This window comes from Rhinoraja longicauda, chromosome 38 (assembly GCF_053455715.1).
Source record: "Rhinoraja longicauda isolate Sanriku21f chromosome 38, sRhiLon1.1, whole genome shotgun sequence".
Taxonomy (NCBI): Eukaryota; Metazoa; Chordata; class Chondrichthyes; order Rajiformes; family Arhynchobatidae; genus Rhinoraja; species Rhinoraja longicauda.
Genome location: NC_135990.1, coordinates 6,496,902 through 6,517,410, shown reverse-complemented (window position 1 = coordinate 6,517,410; position 20,509 = coordinate 6,496,902). Strand labels below are relative to the sequence as shown.

The 20,509-nt window shown below is 45.1% G+C and overlaps 1 protein-coding gene across 1 annotated transcript in view; it reads left to right on the top strand.

Annotated features, from left to right (window-relative positions):
* LOC144610889 (sorbitol dehydrogenase-like) overlaps positions 1-14,653 on the top strand; it is a 47,989-nt gene extending 33,336 nt beyond the window's left edge. Inside the window, exons 7-9 of the mRNA XM_078429867.1 lie at positions 1,620-1,795; positions 3,413-3,534; positions 14,331-14,653. Coding sequence (XP_078285993.1) covers positions 1,620-1,795; positions 3,413-3,534; positions 14,331-14,478 — 446 coding nt within the window. The 3' untranslated portion in view covers positions 14,479-14,653. The remainder of the gene's footprint in view (positions 1-1,619; positions 1,796-3,412; positions 3,535-14,330) is intronic.
* The last annotated feature ends 5,856 nt before the right edge of the window (positions 14,654-20,509 follow it).

The window sequence follows — 20,509 nt, the reverse complement described above, 5'->3', positions numbered from 1 at the left end:
TGCAGTTTTGGTCTCCAAATCTGAGAAGGACATTCTTGCTATTGAGGGCCTGCAGCGTAGGTTCACTAGTTAATTCCCGGAATGGCGGGACTGTCGTGTGTTGAAAGACTGGAGCGGCTGGGCTTGTGTACACTGGAATTTAGGGGATCTTATTGAAACATATAAGATTATTAAGGGATTGGACACGTTAGAGGCAGGAAACATGCTCCCAATGTTGGGGGAGTCCAGAACCAGGGGCCACAGTTTAAGAATAAAGGTGTTCCTTCCATCAGCACAGTGAGGTCTTCACTGCCCAGAAAGGGTAGACAGTAAAAGCCATGGAAATACTTTTATGTTCACCTGAGATGCTGAAGTTGCTTGGGCAGCTTACACCCCAGTGGTATGAATATTGACTTCTCTAACTTCAAGTGACCCTTGCTTTCCCTTTCTTTCTCCATCCCTCCCCCATCCGTTCTCCAACTGGTTTGACTGTCCTCCTGATTACATTTTATCTTTGTCTGCCATGTGGCCCCGTCCCCTTTGATGCTGCCAAGTGATCTATCCTATATTTTCCTTGATCCTCGTCCTCTTTGATCTCTCCTTGTCACACCTCGCCCTTCCATGTCTCTGTGGATCTCTATTCCATCTACTGTGGATAGGGTGAGCAGCTTTAAATACCTGGGAGTCCACATCACAGAGGATCTGACGTGGGCAACGCACATTGCCGCACTGGTGGGTAAGGCAAGGCAGCGCCTTTACCACCTCAGACAGCTGAGGAAATTCAGAGTGTCTCTGAGGATCCTTCAGTGCTTCTACTCTGGGGCTGTAGAGAGCATCCTGTCCGGCAACATCACAGTCTGGTTTGGGAACAGCTCTGCCCAGGACAGGATGGCCCTGCGGAGAGTAGTGCGTTCGGCAGAACGCACCATGGGAACTACACTCGCCCTCCTGCTGGACCTATACACCTATGCATGCAGATCAAGAGCAAGCAAGATTATGAGGGACCCCTACCACCCCAGCAATGGACTGTTCCAGCTGCTACGGTCAGGCAAACGCCTCCGCTGTCACGCTGTGAAAATGGAGAGGATGAGATGGAGTTTCTTCCCACAGGCCATCAGGACTGTTAACTTTTATAACTCCAGGGACTAAGTTTTGTCTTCTCTGTATTAACTTTTATTTATATGCTGTAACTGTAATTCATTTTTGTGCACAATCCGCAGGCATTGCCACATTCATTTCACTGCACATCGTGTATGTGCATGTGACAAATAAACTTGACTTGACTTGACTTGACTTGACTGTGTCTCCCTCTCCCCTGCCTCTCAGTCTGAAGAAGGGCCTCGACCCGAAACGTCACCCATTCCTTCTCTCCTGAGTTGCTGCCTGACCCGCTGAGTTACTCCAGCATTTTGTGTCTATCTTCGGTTTAACGTCTCATCCAACAGATGGATCCTCTATGGCGTGTGGCTCCACGGCCTTGAGTTTTGACTCAAAATCTCCAGAGTGGGACTTTTGAACCTTCTTGATGTAGAGCAAGAATGCCATCTATTGAGCTGCAAAACAAAGTTGCCCCCCTCTTACTTACTGTCAAACCAGGTGAAATCCCAAAGGGTTGTCTCTAAATGCATTTCTTTCCTTAGATTTATCAAGCGACCGACTGACCAAGGCGAAGGAGGTGGGGGCCGATATAACCATCAAGGTGGAGAAGGAGACACCTCAGGACCTGGCCCAGAAAGTCCAAGCGGCTCTTGGTTCAATGCCATTCATCACCATCGAGTGCACTGGGGCAGAATTCTGTGTCCAGGCTGCTGTCTACGTGAGTACCAGCTTAGAGTCATAGAGTCTCACAGCGTGGAGACAGGCCATTCGGCCCAGCACTCACACCGGCCATTGTGTCCCATCTACACTAGTCCCACCTGCCTGCGTTTGGCCCATATCCCTCTAAACCTGTCCTATCCATGTACCTGTCTAACGTTGCGATTGTGCAGGCCTCAACTATCTCCTCCGGCAGCCATTGTGCAGGCCTCAACTATCTCCTCCATACACCCACCACCCTTTGCGTGAGAAAGTTAACCCTCGGGTTCCTATTAAATCTTCCCCCGCTCACCTTAAACCTATGTCCTCTGGTTCTCTCTTCCCCTTCTCTGGGCACGAGACTCTGTGGGCCTACCTGACCTATCCCTCTCAGCTCACATGGAGTCATGTAAAGAGAGTAATGCAGTTTTTACATTTAGGACAAGTGGAGCTATCCAGAGTTAGTAAAATCGAGAGTATATTTCAGTTGGCCCTTTTACCACTTTAGTGTAGAGATACAGCATGGAAACCGAGCCTTCGGCCTACCACTGCAACAATTGATCACTTCTTTCATACATAAGGTACTGGGCTCCAGGATAGGTCGCTGTGTGGCTAGGGCTCCTCCAAATAATGATTACAAACCGATCTTTTGCTGCCTGGATAGTTTGGCTGAATTAGATCAAATTTAACGTATGTTATCTGTCTGAATCTCGACTCCTTTATGCAAGGTTTTTTGCACAATGTATTAACTTAGAAAATAGGTGCTGGAGGAGGCCATTTGGTCCTTCGAGCCAGCACCGCCATTAATTGTAAGAAAATAACTGCAGATGCTGGTACAAATCGAAGGTATTTATTCACAAAATGCTGGAGTAACTATGCCTGCCTCTTTGTCGGGTACGTCGAACAATCCCTGTTCCGGACGTACACTGGCCCCATCCCCGAACTCTACCTCCACTACATCGACGACTGCATTGGTGCTACCTCTTGCACCCATGCAGAACTCACTGACTTCATACACTTCACTTCCAATTGCCATCCTGCCCTTAAATATACCTGGACTATCTCCGACATCTCCCTCCCGTTTCTGGACCTCACCATCTCCATCACAGGAGACAGACTAGTGACTGACATCCAGTCTGAAGAAGGGTCTCGACCCGAAACGTCGCCCATTCCTTCTCTCCTGAGTTGCTGCCTGGCCTGCTGAGTTACTCCAGCATTTTGTGAATAAATGCCGCCATTAATTGTGATCATGGCTGATCATCCACAACCAGTAACCCGTGCCTGCCTTCTCCCCATGTCCCTTGATTCTGCTAGTCCCGAGAGCTCTATCTAACTCTCTTTTAAATTCGTGCAGTGAATTGGCCTCCACTGTCTGAACCTCACACCGATTCTTGGGTGACAACACTGACCAGCGATCCTCGCACATTAACACTATCTACACACGCTAGGGACAATTTACATACACACCAAGCCAATTAACCTACAAACCTGTACGTCCTTGGAGTGTGGGAGGAAGCCGAAGATCTCAGAGAAAACCCACGCGGTCACGGGGAGAACGTGCAAACTCCGTACAGACAGCACCCGTAGTCGGGATCGAACCCAGCTCCAGTTTCTAAGATGTGATTTTTCTCTTCCCCAGTCGACTCAATCTGGAGGGACTGTGCTCCTGGTGGGACACGGCCCGGATTTAGTCAGTGTGCCGCTCCTAAATGCCGCCATCCGAGAGGTGGATATCCGTGGCATGTTCCGTTACTGCAACACGTAAGTTCTGCTACCTGCCCGTTGCCCACGGTTCCTTCACTTTGACTCTTAACATCAGTTAAAGTAGATTTTAGATTTAGAGAAACAGGCCCTTCGGCCCACCGAGTCCGCGCCGCCCAGCGATCCCCGCACATTAACACTATCCTACACCCACTAGGGACATTTTTTACATTTTGCCCGGCCAATTTACCTACATACCTGTACGTCTTTGGAGTGTGGGAGGAAACCGAAGATCTCGGAGAAAACCCACGCAGGTCACGGGGAGAACGTACAAACTCCATACAGTCGGCGCCCGTAGTCAGGATCGAACCTGAGTCTCAGGCGCTGCATTCGCTGTAAGGCAGCAACTCTACCGCTGCGCCACCGTGCATAAAGTAGTTGGCGGCACAGATACACAGAATCTGAAGTCAACTCTGTAGTCATACTAGATACATAGATACATAGTCAATAAGTGCAGGAGTAGACCATTCGGTCCTTCTAGCCATTCAATGTGATCATGGCAGATCATCCACAATCAGTACCCCATTCCTGCCTTCTCCCCTTGATTTTGTTAGCCCTAAGAGTTCTATCTAACTCTCTTTTGAATGCACCAAGTGAATCGGCCTCCACTGCCTTATGAGGCAGAGAATTCCACAAATTCACAACTCTCTGGGTGACAAAGTTTTTCCTCATCTCTGTTCTAAATGGCCTACCCATTATTCTTAAACTGTGGCCGCTGGTTCTGGACTCTCCCAACATCGGGAACATTTTCCCTGCATCTATCATATCATATCATATATATACAGCCGGAAACAGGCCTTTTCGGCCCACCAAGTCCGTGCCGCCCAGCGATCCCCGCACATTAACACTATCCTACACCCACTAGGGACAATTTTTACATTTACCCAGCCAATTAACCTACATACCTGTACGTCTTTGGAGTGTGGGAGGAAACCGAAGATCTCGGAGAAAACCCACGCAGGTCACGGGGAGAACGTACAAACTCCTTACAGTACAGCACCCGTAGTCAGGATCGAACCTGAGTCTCCGGCGCTGCATTCGCTGTAAAGCAGCAACTCTACCGCTGAGCTACCGTGCCGCTAGCATGTTCAGTCCTTTAATAATTTGATATGTTTCTATTAAATTCCCTCTCATCCTTCTAAATTACAGTGAATACAAGCCCGGTCACTCTATTCTTTCATCATATGACAGTCCCGCCATCCCGGGCATAAACAATTTAGTTTATTGTACCGAGGTACAGTGAAAAGCTTTTTGTTGCGTGCTGACCAGTCAGCGGAAAGACAATTCAGCTCCATGCCCAACCAGATCTCTAGTGCAAACCGCACTCAAAAGACTTAAGCACCAAAGTCTTGGCTACACGACAGTGCAGTGTCATAGAGTCGTAGATTCATAGAGTGATAAAGTGTGGAAACAGGCCCTTCAGCCCAACTTGTCCACACCGGCCAACATGTCCCAGCGACACTAGTCCCACCTGCCTGCGTATGGTCCATATCCCTCTAAACCTGTCCTATCCATGTACCTGTCTAACTGTTACTTAAATGCTGGGATAGTCCCAGCCTCAACTACCTCCTCTGGCAGCTTGTTCCATGCACCCACCACCCTTTATGTGAAAATGTTACCCCTCAGATTCGTATTAAATCTATTCCCCTTCACCTTAAACCTATGTCCTCTGGTTCTCGATTCACCTACTCTGGGCAAGAGACTCTGTGCCCAGATTTATTCCTCTCATGATTTTGTACACCTCTAAAAGATCACCCCTCAACCTCCTGCGCTCTTGGGAATAGAGTCTTAGCCTGCTCAACCTCTCCCTATAGCTCGGACCCTCAAATCCTGGCAACATCCACATGAATCTTCTCTGTACCCTTTCCAGCTTGACAACATCTTTCCTATAACACGGTGCCCAAAACCAAACGCAATGAACACAGTTATCAGATATGACATCTCTCAACTGAAATGGTAAAGCAAGTGTGTAAGAAATGGTAAAGCAAGTGTTATATACACATACATATAAACACACACTTATATATATATACATATATACATACACACACACACACACACACACATACATGTATATAAATAAATAAACTGCAGATGCTGGTATAAACTGAAGATAGACACAAAATGGTGGAGTAATTCAGCGGGACAGGCAGCATCTCTGGAGAGAAGGGATGGATGACGTTTCGGGTCTGAAGAAGGATCTTGACCCGAAACGTCACCCATTCCTTCTCTCCAGAGATGCTGCCTGTCCTGCTGAGTTACTCCAGCATTTTGTGTCTATCATGACAAACCGTGCCTGCTTTGGTTCATACAAGTGTAGGAAAGAACTGCAGATGCTGGTTTAAATCGAAAATAGACATCGAAATAGAAATCGAAGGAGTAACTCAGCGGGACAGGCAGCATCTCTGGAGAGAAGGAATGGGTGATGTTTCGGGTCGAGGCCCTTCTTCAGGCTGATTCATAAAAGTTCATATAAGTGCAGGGATGTTCTCCTTGGGTTCCTGCCAGTAATTATCCCTTAACCAACATCACCCAGACAGGTTCTCAGAATGAAATGCCATTCTGTATACAAATTAATGACTACATTTCCTGCTTTGTGATGTTGATATGAACCACAAAGGCACCGTCAAACGGTTGTGAAGTTCTGTGGGATAGAGTCAAGAGTGTTTTATTGTCAAATGTCCCAGATAGAACAATGACATTCTTACTTGCAGCAGCACCACAGAATGTGTAAACATAGTACACTGTAAACAATATAATAAACGAGAAAAAAAAGTTCAGTATGTGTACATATATACACACACACACGCACGCACGCACGCACGCACACACACACACACACACACACACACACACACACACACACACACACACGCGCGCACACGCACACACACACACAGGTGCTTCCCGACTAATGATGCTACGACTTACGATATTTCGACTTTACAATGGTGCAAACGCTGGGCAATGGCAGCGACCCACAGCTCGCTTCTGCCCACATGATCAGGTGTATTAAATGCATTTCCATGTACGATATTTTCGGTTTGCGATGGGTTCATCGGAATGTAACCCCCATTGTAAGTTGAGGAGCACCTGTATATATACACACACACACACACACACACACACACACACACACACACACACACACACACACACACACACACACACACACACACACACACACACACACACACACGTATATAAATAAATAAAAAATATATACACATACATATAAACACACACATATATATATACATATATACATACACACACATACATGTATATAAATAAATAAATACAATATATACATACATATACACACACACACATATATACATATATACACACACACACACATACATGTACATAAATAAATAAAATATATATACACATACATATACACACACACACACACATATATATATATATAAATATACACACACACACATACATGTACATAAATAAATGAAATATATATGCACATACATATACACGCACACATATATATATATACATACACACACACACACATATATATATACATCATATCATATCATATCATATCATATATATACAGCCGGAAACAGGCCTTTTCGGCCCTCCAAGTCCGTGCCGCACATAATATTTTTTTAAAAATATACTCATACATATATACACACATATATATATACATATATACTTACACACACACATATACATGTATATAAATAAATAAAAAATATATACCCATACACACATATATACACACACGCACACATACATATACATGTATATAACTTTTAAAAAGACATACACATACATATATACACACACACACACACATATATATACACACGTACGTGTGGGTGTATATATACGCATATATATATATATATATATATACATACATGTGTACATATACACCCACACATACGTACACATTTTAAAAAAACAATATTAGTGCAATAATAACAATAATAGTCCACATAGTTCAGAACTTATTGGAGGTTGTAATGTTTAATAACCGAATGTGTGTTGGGAAGAAGCAGTTGCTGAACCTGGACATTACAGTTTTCGGGCAGTTCATAGTGCAGTGGAAATATAAGTCTTTTGCCTCTCTGGGAGTTTTACAGAAGTTTATTTTAGTTTCTACCCTTAATTCCTTTACACGGAACTCTAAACTCCGAGAGCAAAAAAGAAAATCCATTCATTTCTAAAATAAGCTTCCGTGAAAGATTTGGTGCATTTTTGAATTCACACAGCTGACCGAAGTATTACACGAATAGTGAAAGACTTGGATAGAGTGGATGTGGAGAGGATGTTTCCACCGGTGGGAGAGTCTAGTACTAGAGGTCACAGCCTCAGAATTTAAGGACGTTCCTTTGGGAAGGAGATGTGGAGGAATTTCTTTAGTCCGAGGGTGGTGTTCTTCTTTTGTGTCCATCATCCATGTTCCAAATGTTACATCACTGTGGAGGCCAGGTCAGTGGATATTTTTAAGGCAGAGATAGACAGATTCTTGATTGGTACAGGTGTCAGGGGCTATGGGGGAAAGGCAGGAGAATGGGGTTAGGAGGGAGAGATAGAGGGAGAGATTGTGTACAGTTTTGGTCTCCTAATCTGAGGAAAGACATTCTAGCCTTAGAGGGAGTACAGAGAAGGTTCACCAGATTGATCCCTGGGATGGCAGGACTTTCATATGAAGAAAGACTGGATAGACTAGGCTTATACTCGCTGGAATTTAGAAGACTGAGGGGGGGGGGGATCTTATAGAAACATATAAAATTCTTAAGGGGTTGGAGAGGCTAGATGCGGGAAGATTGTTCCCGATGTTGGGGAAGTCCAGAACAAGGGGTCACAGTTTAAGGATAAGGGGGAAGTCTTTTAGGACTGAGATGAGAAAACATTTCTTCACACAGAGAGTGGTGAATCTGTGGAATTCTCTGCCACAGAAGGTAGTTGAGGCCAGTTCATTGGCTATATTTAAGAGGGAGTTAGATGTGACCCTTGTGGCTAAAGGGATCAGGGGGTATGGAGAGAAGGCAGGTACAGGAACGGGGTACTGATTGAGAGTGATCAGCCATGATCGCATTGAATGGCGGTGCTGGCTCGAAGGGCTGAATGGCCTACTCCTGCACCTATTGTCTATTGTCTATTGTCTATTGTCCACAGGTTACTGAGCTGGATGATCAGCCATAATCATATTGAATGGCGGTGCAGGCTCGAAGGGCCGAATGGCCTACTCCTGCACCTATTTTCTATGTTTCTATGATTGAAAGGTATAGACTCGATGTGCTGAATGGCTTGATTCTGCCCCTACCACTTATGTCCTTATGACCTTGATAAATTTGTGTGCTTTAATTTTCAGACAGCATTCACCCATAGAATTTCAATCAAAATATGTCAAATGCAAAGAGAGTGCTATTCTATTATTCTTTGGCAGCTTGTGTGTAATCACTTCTGGCTGAGTAAATAGACTATCAGGAAGAAGGAAGTCTAAGGCCAGAAAATATGAAACAATGAGCTTGGTTTGAAGCGTCTCAATAAAACCCATATCATTTACAGTGGTTTCCCAATAGCCTTTATAATTGGCCTTAAATTTTCCTCACACTCCCTGAAACTCAACACCTGCCAAACATAAAAAACACTGGCTTGTTCTCCTTTGTTTTCGCAAATTCTTTCATCTTCCAGCTCGCAGCTGAAAGTCACAGAGTGATACAGCGTGGAAACAGGCCCAACTTGCCCACACCGGCCAACATGTCCCAGCTACACTAGTCCCACCTGCCCGCGTTTGGTCCATATCCCTCCAAACCTGTCCTATCCATGCACCTGTCTAACTGTTTCATAAATGTTGGGATAGTCCCTGCCTCAACCACCTCCTCTGGCAGCCTGTTCCACACACCCACCACCCTTTGTGTGAAAAGGTTACCCCTCAGATTCCAATTAAATCTTTCCCTAACTTAAACGAGATTTGGGTCGGTGCTTAATCCGACTTTTAAATCAGAGATAGACAAATTCTTGATTAGAACGGGTGTCAAGGTTATGGGGAGAAGTCAGGAAAATGGGATTAGGAGGCAGAGATCAGCCATGATTGAATGGCGGAATAGACTCGATGGGCCGAACGGCCTAATTCTACTCCTATAACTTGCGAACTTGTGACTTCAGTGAACACAAATTGCTAGTGCATTGGTCACAGCAGTGTGCTTGAATGTATGGACCAACTTTGCTGTAGTTTTTTGAAGAGGACTGTGTGATGGCACGGAGATTTTTCCTCATTGTGAAAGTGAGTGAGTCGAGCCGAAACGTCAGCCATTCCTTCTCTCCCGAGATGCTGCCTGACCCGCTGAGTTACTCCAGCGTTTTGTGTCTACCTTCGATTTGAACCAGCATCTGCAGTTTTTTTTCCTATGTATCTTGGATGGGACATCTTGGTCGATATGGATGAGTTGGGCTGAACGCCCTATTTCCGTATTGTCTGACCCTGCGACTATAAAATTTTAATTGCATTTTAGTGTCTCGTACATTTTGAAACATTTATCCGATGATTCACAAATATAAAACTTCTTTTTACAACCAGGTTGTTTGCTAAATTGTGGCATAACATGCAGTAAAAACTCACCTATAGCTTGTGCAATAACATACAAGTTTTCAGCTATTTCATAGGTATGAAACAGCTTTGATTTAATTAAATTGCAGTGCAGACCTTTGAATCACTGATAGAACTACATCGCAAAAAAATAAAAATGAAACATACTACGTTAACTGATGAAAGTTTCCACAGGGAACTTAAAAGGAGTGTTTCTCTTTTCTAAATCTGAACTATGCAGTCGGTTTCGTGCAATGGTGACATTGAAAGCTGATTCATCAGCTGAAGAACCCAGTGTTAGGCAAGAACACATCTAGGCATTCAGCTTCTTGTGATATCAGAAAAGGACTGATAGCACCGGAAATGGCAAAGATGAAATAAAGCAGATTACGTCCCAGATATTACCAATGAAGACCTGCGCTCCAGAATTAGCTGAAACCCTACCCAGGCTTTGTCAGTAGAATTACAACATAACAATCTACCTGACAATAAAAAATATTGCCCAGGATTGGCCTGTTTACAAAAAAAAACAGGATAAATCTAATCCGACTAAATTCCCGTGAAATCAGTCAGCTTTTAGTCCTCAGTACAGTGATGGAAGTTTAGTTGAGTTCAATTCAGTTTAGTTTATTGCCACGTGTACCGAGGTACAGTGAAAAGCTTTTGTTGCGTGCTAACCAGTCAGCGGAAAGACAATACATGATTACAATCGAGCCGTGTACAGTGTATAGATACATGATAATGGGGAGACACGAAATGCTGGAGTAACGCAGCGGGACAGGCAGCATCACTGGAAGGAAGGAATGGGTGATGTTTCGGGTCTTCAGACTGATGTCAGGGGAGTGGGCGGGACAAAGATAGAATGTAGTCGGAGACAGGAAGACTGGTGGGAGAACTGGGAAGGGGCGGGGATAGAGAGGGAAAGCAGGAACTATCTGAAGTTAGAGAAGTCAATGTTCATACCGCTGGGGTGTAAACTACTCAAGCGAAATATGAGGTGCTGTTCCTCCAATTTTTCACCGGGCCTCACTCTGTCAATGGAGGAAGCCCAGGACAGAAAGGTCAGATTGGGAATGGGAGGGGGAATTGAAGTGCTGGGCCACCGGGAGATTGCAACACAATTTTACACTTATACCAAAGCCAATTAACCTGCAAACCTGTATGTCTTCGGAGTGTGGGAGGAAACCGAAGATCGCGGAGAAAACCCACGTGGTCACGGGGAGAACGTACAAATCTGAGGAAAGACATTCTTGCCATAGAGGGAGTTCAGAGAAGGGGTTGGACAGGCTAGATGCAGGAAGATTGTTCCCGATGTTGGGGAAGTCCAGAACAAGGGGTCACAGTTTAAGGATAAGGGGGGAGTCTTTTAGGACCGAGATGAGAAAGTTTTTTTTCACACAGAGAGTGGTGAATCTGTGGAATTCTCTGCCACAGAAGGTAGTTGAGGCCAGTTCATTGGCTATATTTAAGAGGGAGTTAGATGTGGCCCTTGTGGCTAAAGGGATCAGGGGGTATGGAGAGAAGGCAGGTGCGGGATACTGAGTTGGATGATCAGCCATGATCATATTGAATGGCGGTGCAGGCTCGAAGGGCCGAATGGCCTACTCCTGCACCTATTTTCTATGTTTCTATGTTTCTAAACTCCGTACAGACGGCACCCGTAGTCGGGATTGTACCCGGGTCTCCGGCGCTGTAAGCGTTGTAAGGCAGCAACTCTACCGCTGCGCCCTTTACATAATTTCAAGCAAATTGTTTATTTAAACTTAGAATAATGTTCAGAGCAATTCGGCAATAATAGGAAGTACGATGCAATCCCTGTGCAACGTTCCGTCCCTTTGCATTTTCCCTTTTGTGGACTTAGTTAACATTTATGAGACAAAAATCTCTCAATGGTTTCTCACCAACTGAAACCAAAGAATTCCCAATTAAGAAACGTTTAAGCCTTTTGTTAGTTGGTTCGATCTGCCAAAGAGTGCATTAGCACTACTATTAATATTACTATTAAGTAACGAACATCAACTCAAGGTCATCTAAAAGGCTGCTGCCCTCATTACACGGGGCCCAGTGGATGTTTCCACACAGGACTAGAGGTCATAGCCTCTAGAATTAAAGGACGTTCCTTTCAGAAGGAGATGAGGATGGTGAATCTGTGGAATTCTTTATTCAGAGGGTGGTGAATCTGTGGAATCCATTGCCCCAGAAGGCGGTGGAGGCCACGTCAGTGGATATTTGTAAGGCAGGGATAGATAGATTCTTGATTGGTGCGGGTGTCAGTGGTTATGGGGAGAAGGCAGGAGAATGGGGTTAGGCGGGAGAGATAGATCAGCCATGATTGAATGGCGGAGTAGACTTAGATCATAAGGTCATCAGTAATAGGAGCAGAATTAGGCCATTCGGCTCATCGAGTCTACTCTGCATAGGTTTAAGGTGGGGGGGCAACATTTAAAGGGGATGCGCAGGGCACGTCTTCTACACAGAGAGTGGTGGGTGTGTGGAACGTGCCGCCCGCCAGGCATGATAGTGGAGGCTGATACCATAGGAGCGTTTAACAGGCTTTTATTTAGCACAAGGACATGCAAGGAATGGAGGGATATACGGATCAGGTGCAGGCAGAAGAAATTAGTATAACTTGGCGTCGTTCTCGGTACTACACTGTGGACTAAAGGTCGTGTACCTGCGCTGTACCGTTCCGTGTTCCATGTCCTTGTGAGTTGATACCAGTTGCTGATGTGTCCTTTGAGTGTCGGCGAATGGAATATGTTACCACCCAACACACTGGGTGCTGCTCCAGAAGCTTAGTCATTTAAGAAGGGGATTGAGCAACTGGATCTCCTCAACTAGGTTAATTCCCGGAATGGCGGGACTGTCATTTGTTGAAAGACTGGAGCGACTAGGCTTGTATACACTGGAATTTAGAAGGATGAGAGGGGATCTTATCGAAACGTATAAGATTATTAAGGGGTTGGACACGTTAGAGGCAGGAAACATGTTCCCAATGTTTTGGGGGAGTCCAGAACAAGGGGCCACAGTTTAAGAATAAGGGGTAGGCCATTTAGAACTGAGATGAGGAAAAAACTTTTTCAGTCAGAGAGTTGTGAATCTGTGGAATTCTCTGCCTCAGAAGGCAGTGGAGGCCAATTCTCTGAATGCATTCAAGAGAGAGCTAGATAGAGCTCTTAAGGATAGCGGAGTCAGGGGGTATGGGGAGAAGGCAGGAACGGGGTACTGATTGAGAATGATCAGCCATGATCACATTGAATGGCGGTGCTGGCTCGAAGGGCCGAATGACCTCCTCCTGCACCTATTGCCTATTGTCTATTGTCAACTTAGTCAAAAAGCCCACTTCAAAATGTAATCACTACTCCACTCACTCCGACATGCACGAGATAACCACTTATGAGGTGTTTGCACTGTATGAATGAATGAATGAATGAATGAATAAGTTTATTGGGCGGCACGGTAGCGCAGCGGTAGAGTTGCTGCTTTACAGCGAATGCAGCGCCGGAGACTCAGGTTCGATCCTGACTACGGGTGCTGCACTGTAAGGAGTTTGTACGTTCTCCCCGTGACCTGCGTGGGTTTTCTCCGAGATCTTCGGTTTCCTCCCACACTCCAAAGACGTACAGGTATGTAGGTTAATTGGCTGGGTAAATGTAAAAATTGTCCCTAGTGGGTGTAGGATAGTGTTAATGTACAGGGATCGCTGGGCGGCACGGACTTGGAGGGCCGAAAAAGGCCTGTTTCCGGCTGTATATATATGATATGATATGATATGAAGTATGTGCATATACAAGGAATGTGCCTTAGTGCTCCGCTCACAAATTACAACACAAACATACAGTTAACAATTAAGAATAAAGCATAACCACATCAAAACAATAAGGATACAACATTACAGTCTAAACATGTGGGTGAAAATAAACCAGAGCAAAAAAGGGACTACAGACTTTGGTTATTGAGTAAAACTATCACTCGTGGAAAAAAAAGCTGTTTTTATGTCTGGCTGTGGCTGCTTTGACAGTAATCAACCAGAATCAACCAGAATCAGCTTCTTGACAATTGGCCAAATGAAGGCTTTGCCTAATACATCTCCAACGGAATCAAGGGATATGGGGAGAAAGCCTGATTTTGGAAGATTCGCCACGATCATACGGAATGGGGTGCTGGCTCAAAGGGCCGAATGGCCTACTCCCGCACATATGATCCTATGTTTCTATCTCAACACCAGGTATCCCATGGCAATTGCAATGCTGGCTTCGAAGAAAGTGGATGTGAAACCTCTGATCACCCATCGCTTCCCGTTGAGCCAGGCCATTGAAGCATTTGAAACAACAAAGAAACGGTTGGGGATTAAAGTGATGTTGAAGTGCGATTAGACCAGCATCTGCAGTTCCTTCCTACAGAGGTTGCAATGGTTGTCAGGTATGTGAGCTTGGACAACTTAACCCTTCAAGACGGACCTCAGACACTCGAGCAAGGAGCCAGCTCTCTTCTCCTCAAAGCGCGCCCAGTTGCTTCTCTGCCAAGCATCATTAAAGTATTTTCTTTTTATTGATGTTGTATTCACCCTTTGCTTTTAGTTTTAGTTACGTTTGGAGATGCAGCGCGGAAACAGGCCGTTCGGCCCACCGAGTCCGTACCGACCAGCAGGGGTGCTGGAGCTCACCGGAGCGTCGCTCCGATACCTCTATAAAAAAACAGCCAATATAAACAGCGGGGGAATTAACAGCAGCCGCACCGGCACTGGAATTTAGAAGGATGAGGGGGGATCTTATTGAAACATATAAGATAATCAGGGGATTGGGCACATTAGAGGCAGGAAACATGTTCCCAATGTTGGGGGAGTCCAGAACAAGGGGCCACAGTTTAAGAATAAGGGGTAGGCCATTTAGAACGGAGATGAGGAAGAACTTTTTCAGTCAGAGAGTGGTGAAGGTGTGGAATTCTCTGCCTCAGAAGGCAGTGGAGGCCAGTTGGTTGGATGCTTTCAAGAGAGAGCTGGATAGAGCTCTTAAGGATAGCGGAGTGAGGGGGTATGGGGAGAAGGCAGGAACGGGGGACTGATTGAGAGTGATCAGCCATGATCGCATTGAATGGCGGTGCTGGCTCGAAGGGCTGAATGGCCTACTCCTGCACCTATTGTCTATTGTCTATTGGCACCAGTGACAACTCCGGCACCTAAAACATCAGCACAGCAACACTGCCGACCAGCGATCCCCGCACATTAACACAATCCTATAGACAATAGACAATAGGTGCAGGAGGAGGCCATTCGGCCCTTCGAGCCAGCACCGCCATTCAATGTGATCATAGACAATAGACAATAGATGCAGGAGGAGGCCATTCGGCCCTTCGAGCCAGCACCACCATTCAATGTAATCATGGCTGATCATTCTCAATCAGTATCCCGTTCCTGCCTTCTCCCCATACCCCCTGACTCCGCTATCCTTAAGAGCTCTATCTAGCTCTCTCTTGAATGCATTCAGTGAATTGGCCTCTACTGCCTTCTGAGGCAGAGAATTCCACAGATTCACAACTCTCTGACTGAAAAAGGTTCTTGCTCATGTCAGTTCTGATCATTCTCAATCAACTCAATCATGGCTGATCATTCTCAATCAACTCAATCCTACACCCGCCAGGGACAATTTGGCACATACAGCAAGCCAATTAACCTACAAACCTGTACGCCTTTGGAGTGTGGGAGGAAACGGGAAGATCTCGGAGAAAACCCACGCAGGTCACGGGGAGAACGTACAGACAGCACCCGTGGTCGGGATGGAACCCGGGTCTCCAGCGCTGCAAGACCTGTAAGGCAGCAACTCTACCGCTGCACCACCATGGCCCCCCCCAATAATTAAAAAAATGTTTTGTTCCATGTAAGCCGAGAGTATAGCTGTGGATCAATGGGCCGTACGCAAACCTTCGTGACAGGAGACGATGGAGTGGAGCCAATACCAGGTGCCTGCTCTATTATAGTGCCGAACCATTCGATTTTTCTTCGCCAAAAAATAAATAAATAATTTTTCAGAAATGTAACCTTAACAAAAATACTGAATTTCTCAGCCGGAACCTGTGTGCAGTGATTGCCAGCTGGATAGCCTCCACTGTGTCGAGGACCACTCCTAAAATTAACTTAATTAGTTTTTCAGTCAGAGAGTTATGAATCTGTGGCATTCTCTGCCTCAGAAGGCAGTGGAGGCCGATTCTCTGAATGCATTCAAGAGAGAGCTAGATAGAGCTCTTAAGGATAGCGGAGTCAGGGGGTATGGGGAGAAGGCAGGAACGGGGTACTGATTGAGAATGATCAGCCATGATCAGCGGTAGAGTTGCTGCTTTACAGCGAATGCAGCGCCGGAGACTCAGGTTCGATCCTGACTACGGGTGCTGCACTGTAAGGAGTTTGTACGTTCTCCCCGTGACCTGCGTGGGTTTTCTCCGAGATCTTCGGTTTCCTCCCACACTCCAAAGACGTACAGGTATGTAGGTTAATTGGCTGGGTAAATGTAAAAATTGTCCCTAGTGGGTGTAGGATAGTGTTAATGTACGGGGATTGCTGGGCGGCACGGACTTGGAGGGCCAAAAAGGCCTGTTTCCGGCTGTATATATATGATTATGATATGATATGATCACATTGAATGGCGGTGCTGGCTCGATGGGCTGAATGGCCTCCTCCTGCACCTATTGTCTATTGTCTATTGTAAGATGCATATGGAGCATGAAGAATGCTAAATAAATGTAAGTCATTTCTTTTTTTGAATTCATAGCTGGAACCCAATAGATTTTAAGGGGTAGGCCACTTAGGACTGAGATGAGGAAAAACTTTTTCACCCAGAGAGTTGTGTATCTGTGGAATTCTCTGCCAAAGAAGGCAGTGGAGGCCGATTCACTGGATGTTTTCAAGAGTGAGTTAGAATCAAGAGATAGGGGGAGAAAGCGGGAAAGGGGTACTGATTGTGGTTGATCAGCCATGATCATATTGAATGGTGGTGCTGGCTCGAAGGTCCGAATGGCCTCCTCCTGCACCTATTTTCTATATTTCTATGTTTCTAGAAATATTGCTCAGGGCACCATGGAGATCTTCCTTCCTCCTCACGATCTGTAAAGGTCGTGTAAGCAAACGGAGACAGGTTTCACAGGGCTGTGTCCTGGGTCAATATATCTTCATTTATTCCATCAATGATCTAACCTCTACCAGTCAGAACAATGGTGCCTCTCTTCATTAATTGAACCGTGTTCACTTTCATTGCAGCCCTTCATGTCATGAAGCAACAAATGACTGCACACATCAGTAGGCAGGCCAAAACGCCTCACAGGTATCAGGTAATGGGCTCCCCCAACAAGGGAGAGGATAAATATCACCCCTTGCCATTCATTCGCATCAACATCCCTGAAATCATCATAATTCAAAAGCGCAAATCGACCAGACATGAAATGTCAAGGCTGCGCAATATTAGGTCACTTTCTTGATATCCTTTCACAATTGGCTCAATGCCCGACTCCACAAGATACAATAGCTTGCTTTCATAGGGCGATTTAAAGTGATAAAATTTCCTCCTGTGCTTTGCAGGAACACTATCAAACAGAATGGATATTTTTAAGGCAGAGATAGATAGATTCTTGATTGGTACGGGTGCCATTCAACCCAATCCTGGAGATTAGGATTGAACCCAAGTAACCTGTAGTTTAATTTGGTGTAGAGATAAAGTGTAGAAACAAACCCTTCGGCCCATCGAGTCTGCGTTGACCAACAATCGGCCTAGTGGTTGTTACTAGTTCTATGTTGTTTTGTTAGTGTGTTTCCTTTCTGTAACCTGCTCCATTACAGCTACACAACTAATTAACAGAGGCTTTACACCCGAGTCTTGGGTTCAGCCATTTTAATTCAGGATCTCCTTGGCTACTCATAAAGAATCTATACCTGTCGATGGTCTCGTTCCTCACGGGTTGACAATGCTGTTCGAAAGCACCGAGAGCCTGCGCTAACGTAACTTCTTGTACGTTGCCCTACGGCATCCGTGTCTCGAGCGTTTGGTAGAGCTCTCTCCCTTGCGGTCCAACTAGGTACATGAGCAGTTTTCTCATTGTCTTGTCATCCTTCCCTTCCACGCTCAAATCAACATAGAGCTCAAACTCCTCCCTCCATTGTCTCCACTCCATTGGCAGGTCCCTTGCCTCAAAATTCATTTGCCTAGGGGGCTTCAGCTGCTCCAAGTTCCTGATAAATCCGCCCCGCTATCGATGGAAACAATGTAGGCTGCACAGTCGTCTCTCGGTAGTAATTACTCACAAACGTCGTCCGCTATCGTCCTCTCGACTAATCCTGAAACAGGCCCCGATCTGACACCATGTTTTGTTAGTGTGTTTCCTTTCTGTAACCTGCGCACACTAACAAAACATATGTTATCTCAGTTTTCCATCCTACTCACCAGGGCAATTTTTAGTTTAGAGCAGTGCTTCTTAAACTGGTGAGTGGTTCACCCAGGGGCGAATGAAATTATTTTGAGGTGAATGAAACTTGAAGGGTGAATGACTTAATTTATTCAGATATTTATATTTCAAAGCCCGAAAGGGCAGGATGGGCCTGAAGCCCAATGTTTAGACATGGGAATGGATTTTTAATCATTCTAATAGAATGATTTTCCAACTCCAGTGGTAATTAAACATTTTTTTCACTCCTAGTTTTCTTTACATATTTTTACGATGTTCAAAAAGTTGAATAAAATAAACACTTAAGAAATTAGTTCATTTATGTTTTTTGCTCGTGTGACAAAATAAATGATATATAAAATTGTACACAAGGGAGAATAAAACAAAAATCACCAAAAAACATAAAGAAAATTTAGTCGAGGGTCACCCATTCGAAACGTCACCCATTCCTTCCCTCCAGAGATGCTGCCTGACCAGCTGAGTTACTCCAGCATTTTGAGTCTGTCTTCGGCTTCAACGAACAGGTTGTCTGGAGAGAGTGACTATATTTGGTGGCTCTATGAATTAGACGTCGGATTGCCCACTTCATATCTTGGTTTGTGTAAATGAAAATCTGCATGAATGGAACTAAAGGCCAGACCAGTAAATACGAGAGATTCATTACCTGAAGCAAATTGGGTGGGAACAAGGTTACATGGAGCTCCTCTCTCCAGCTCTCTTCACCCCCTCACCCGCCAACACATAATCAGTCCGAAGAAGGGTCCCAACCTGAAAGGAAAAATAACTGCAGTTGCTGGTACAAATCGAAGGTATCACAAAATGCTGGAGTAACTCAGCAGGTCAGGCAGCATCTAGGAGAGAGGGAATGGGTGACGTTTCGGGTCGAGACACTTCTTCAGACTGAAGATGGGTCTCGAGTGAAACGTCACCCATTCCCTCTCTCCTAGATGCTGCATGACCTGCTGAGTTACTCCAGCATTTTGTGGTCCCAACCTGAAAGGTCATCGATCCATATTCACCAGAGATGCTGCCTGACCTGCTGAGTTACTCCAGCACTCTGTGTCCTTTCTCTTTGTAAAGCAGTTGCTATTAAATGATAAATACTTGTTGGGTTAAATGAGCTGTGACGAGGCATTTAACTACCTTTTTTTCCTGTTGGCTTAATTGCAATAGATCTGCTTGGTTTGAAGTGGAAGCCAAATTGTTGGGGAGTTTGATCTCAACTTCTCTAATTAAACAATGAAAGGTGTGGATAATGGAACAAAGTGCAACCACACATTGTCAGGGATAGAGTGGATGTGGAGAGGATGTTTCCACTAGTGGGACAGTCTAGGACCAGAGGTCATAGCCTCAGAATAAAAGGACGTTCCTTGAGGAAGGAGATGGGCAGGAATTTCTTTAGTCAGAGGGTGGTGTTCCTGTGGAATTCTTTGCCACAGACGGCTGTGGAGGCCAAGTCAATGGATATTTGTCAAGCCGAGATGGATAGATTCTTGGTTAGTGCAGGTGTCAGAGGTTATGGGGAGAAGGCAGGAGAATGGGGTTAGGAGGGAGAGATAGATCAGCCATGATTAAATGGCGGAGTAGACTTGAAGGGCCGAATGGCCTAATTCTGCTCCTATCACTTAAGACATAATTAGCTCGACTGACAGAAACCACATATACACATGATGTGAGGTTACTCATGTTCTCATACATTGTCCCTAATAATTCTTTATTAAATGCTAAGGGTTATGAATATAACATAGTAACTCATAAATCCAAGAAGAAGAGTGACTCTTTGCAGCAAAAGTCACGAATACTCACAGTGGTTAGAATCATGGAGTATTACAGCATGGAAACAGGCCCTTCAGACCAACTCCTCCGTGTCGACCAAAATGCCCATCAAAGCTAGTTGCAATTGCTGACGTTTGACCCATATTCCCATCAACCATTCCCTTCCAGGTAATTGTCCAAATGTCTTGTAAATGCTACGATTCT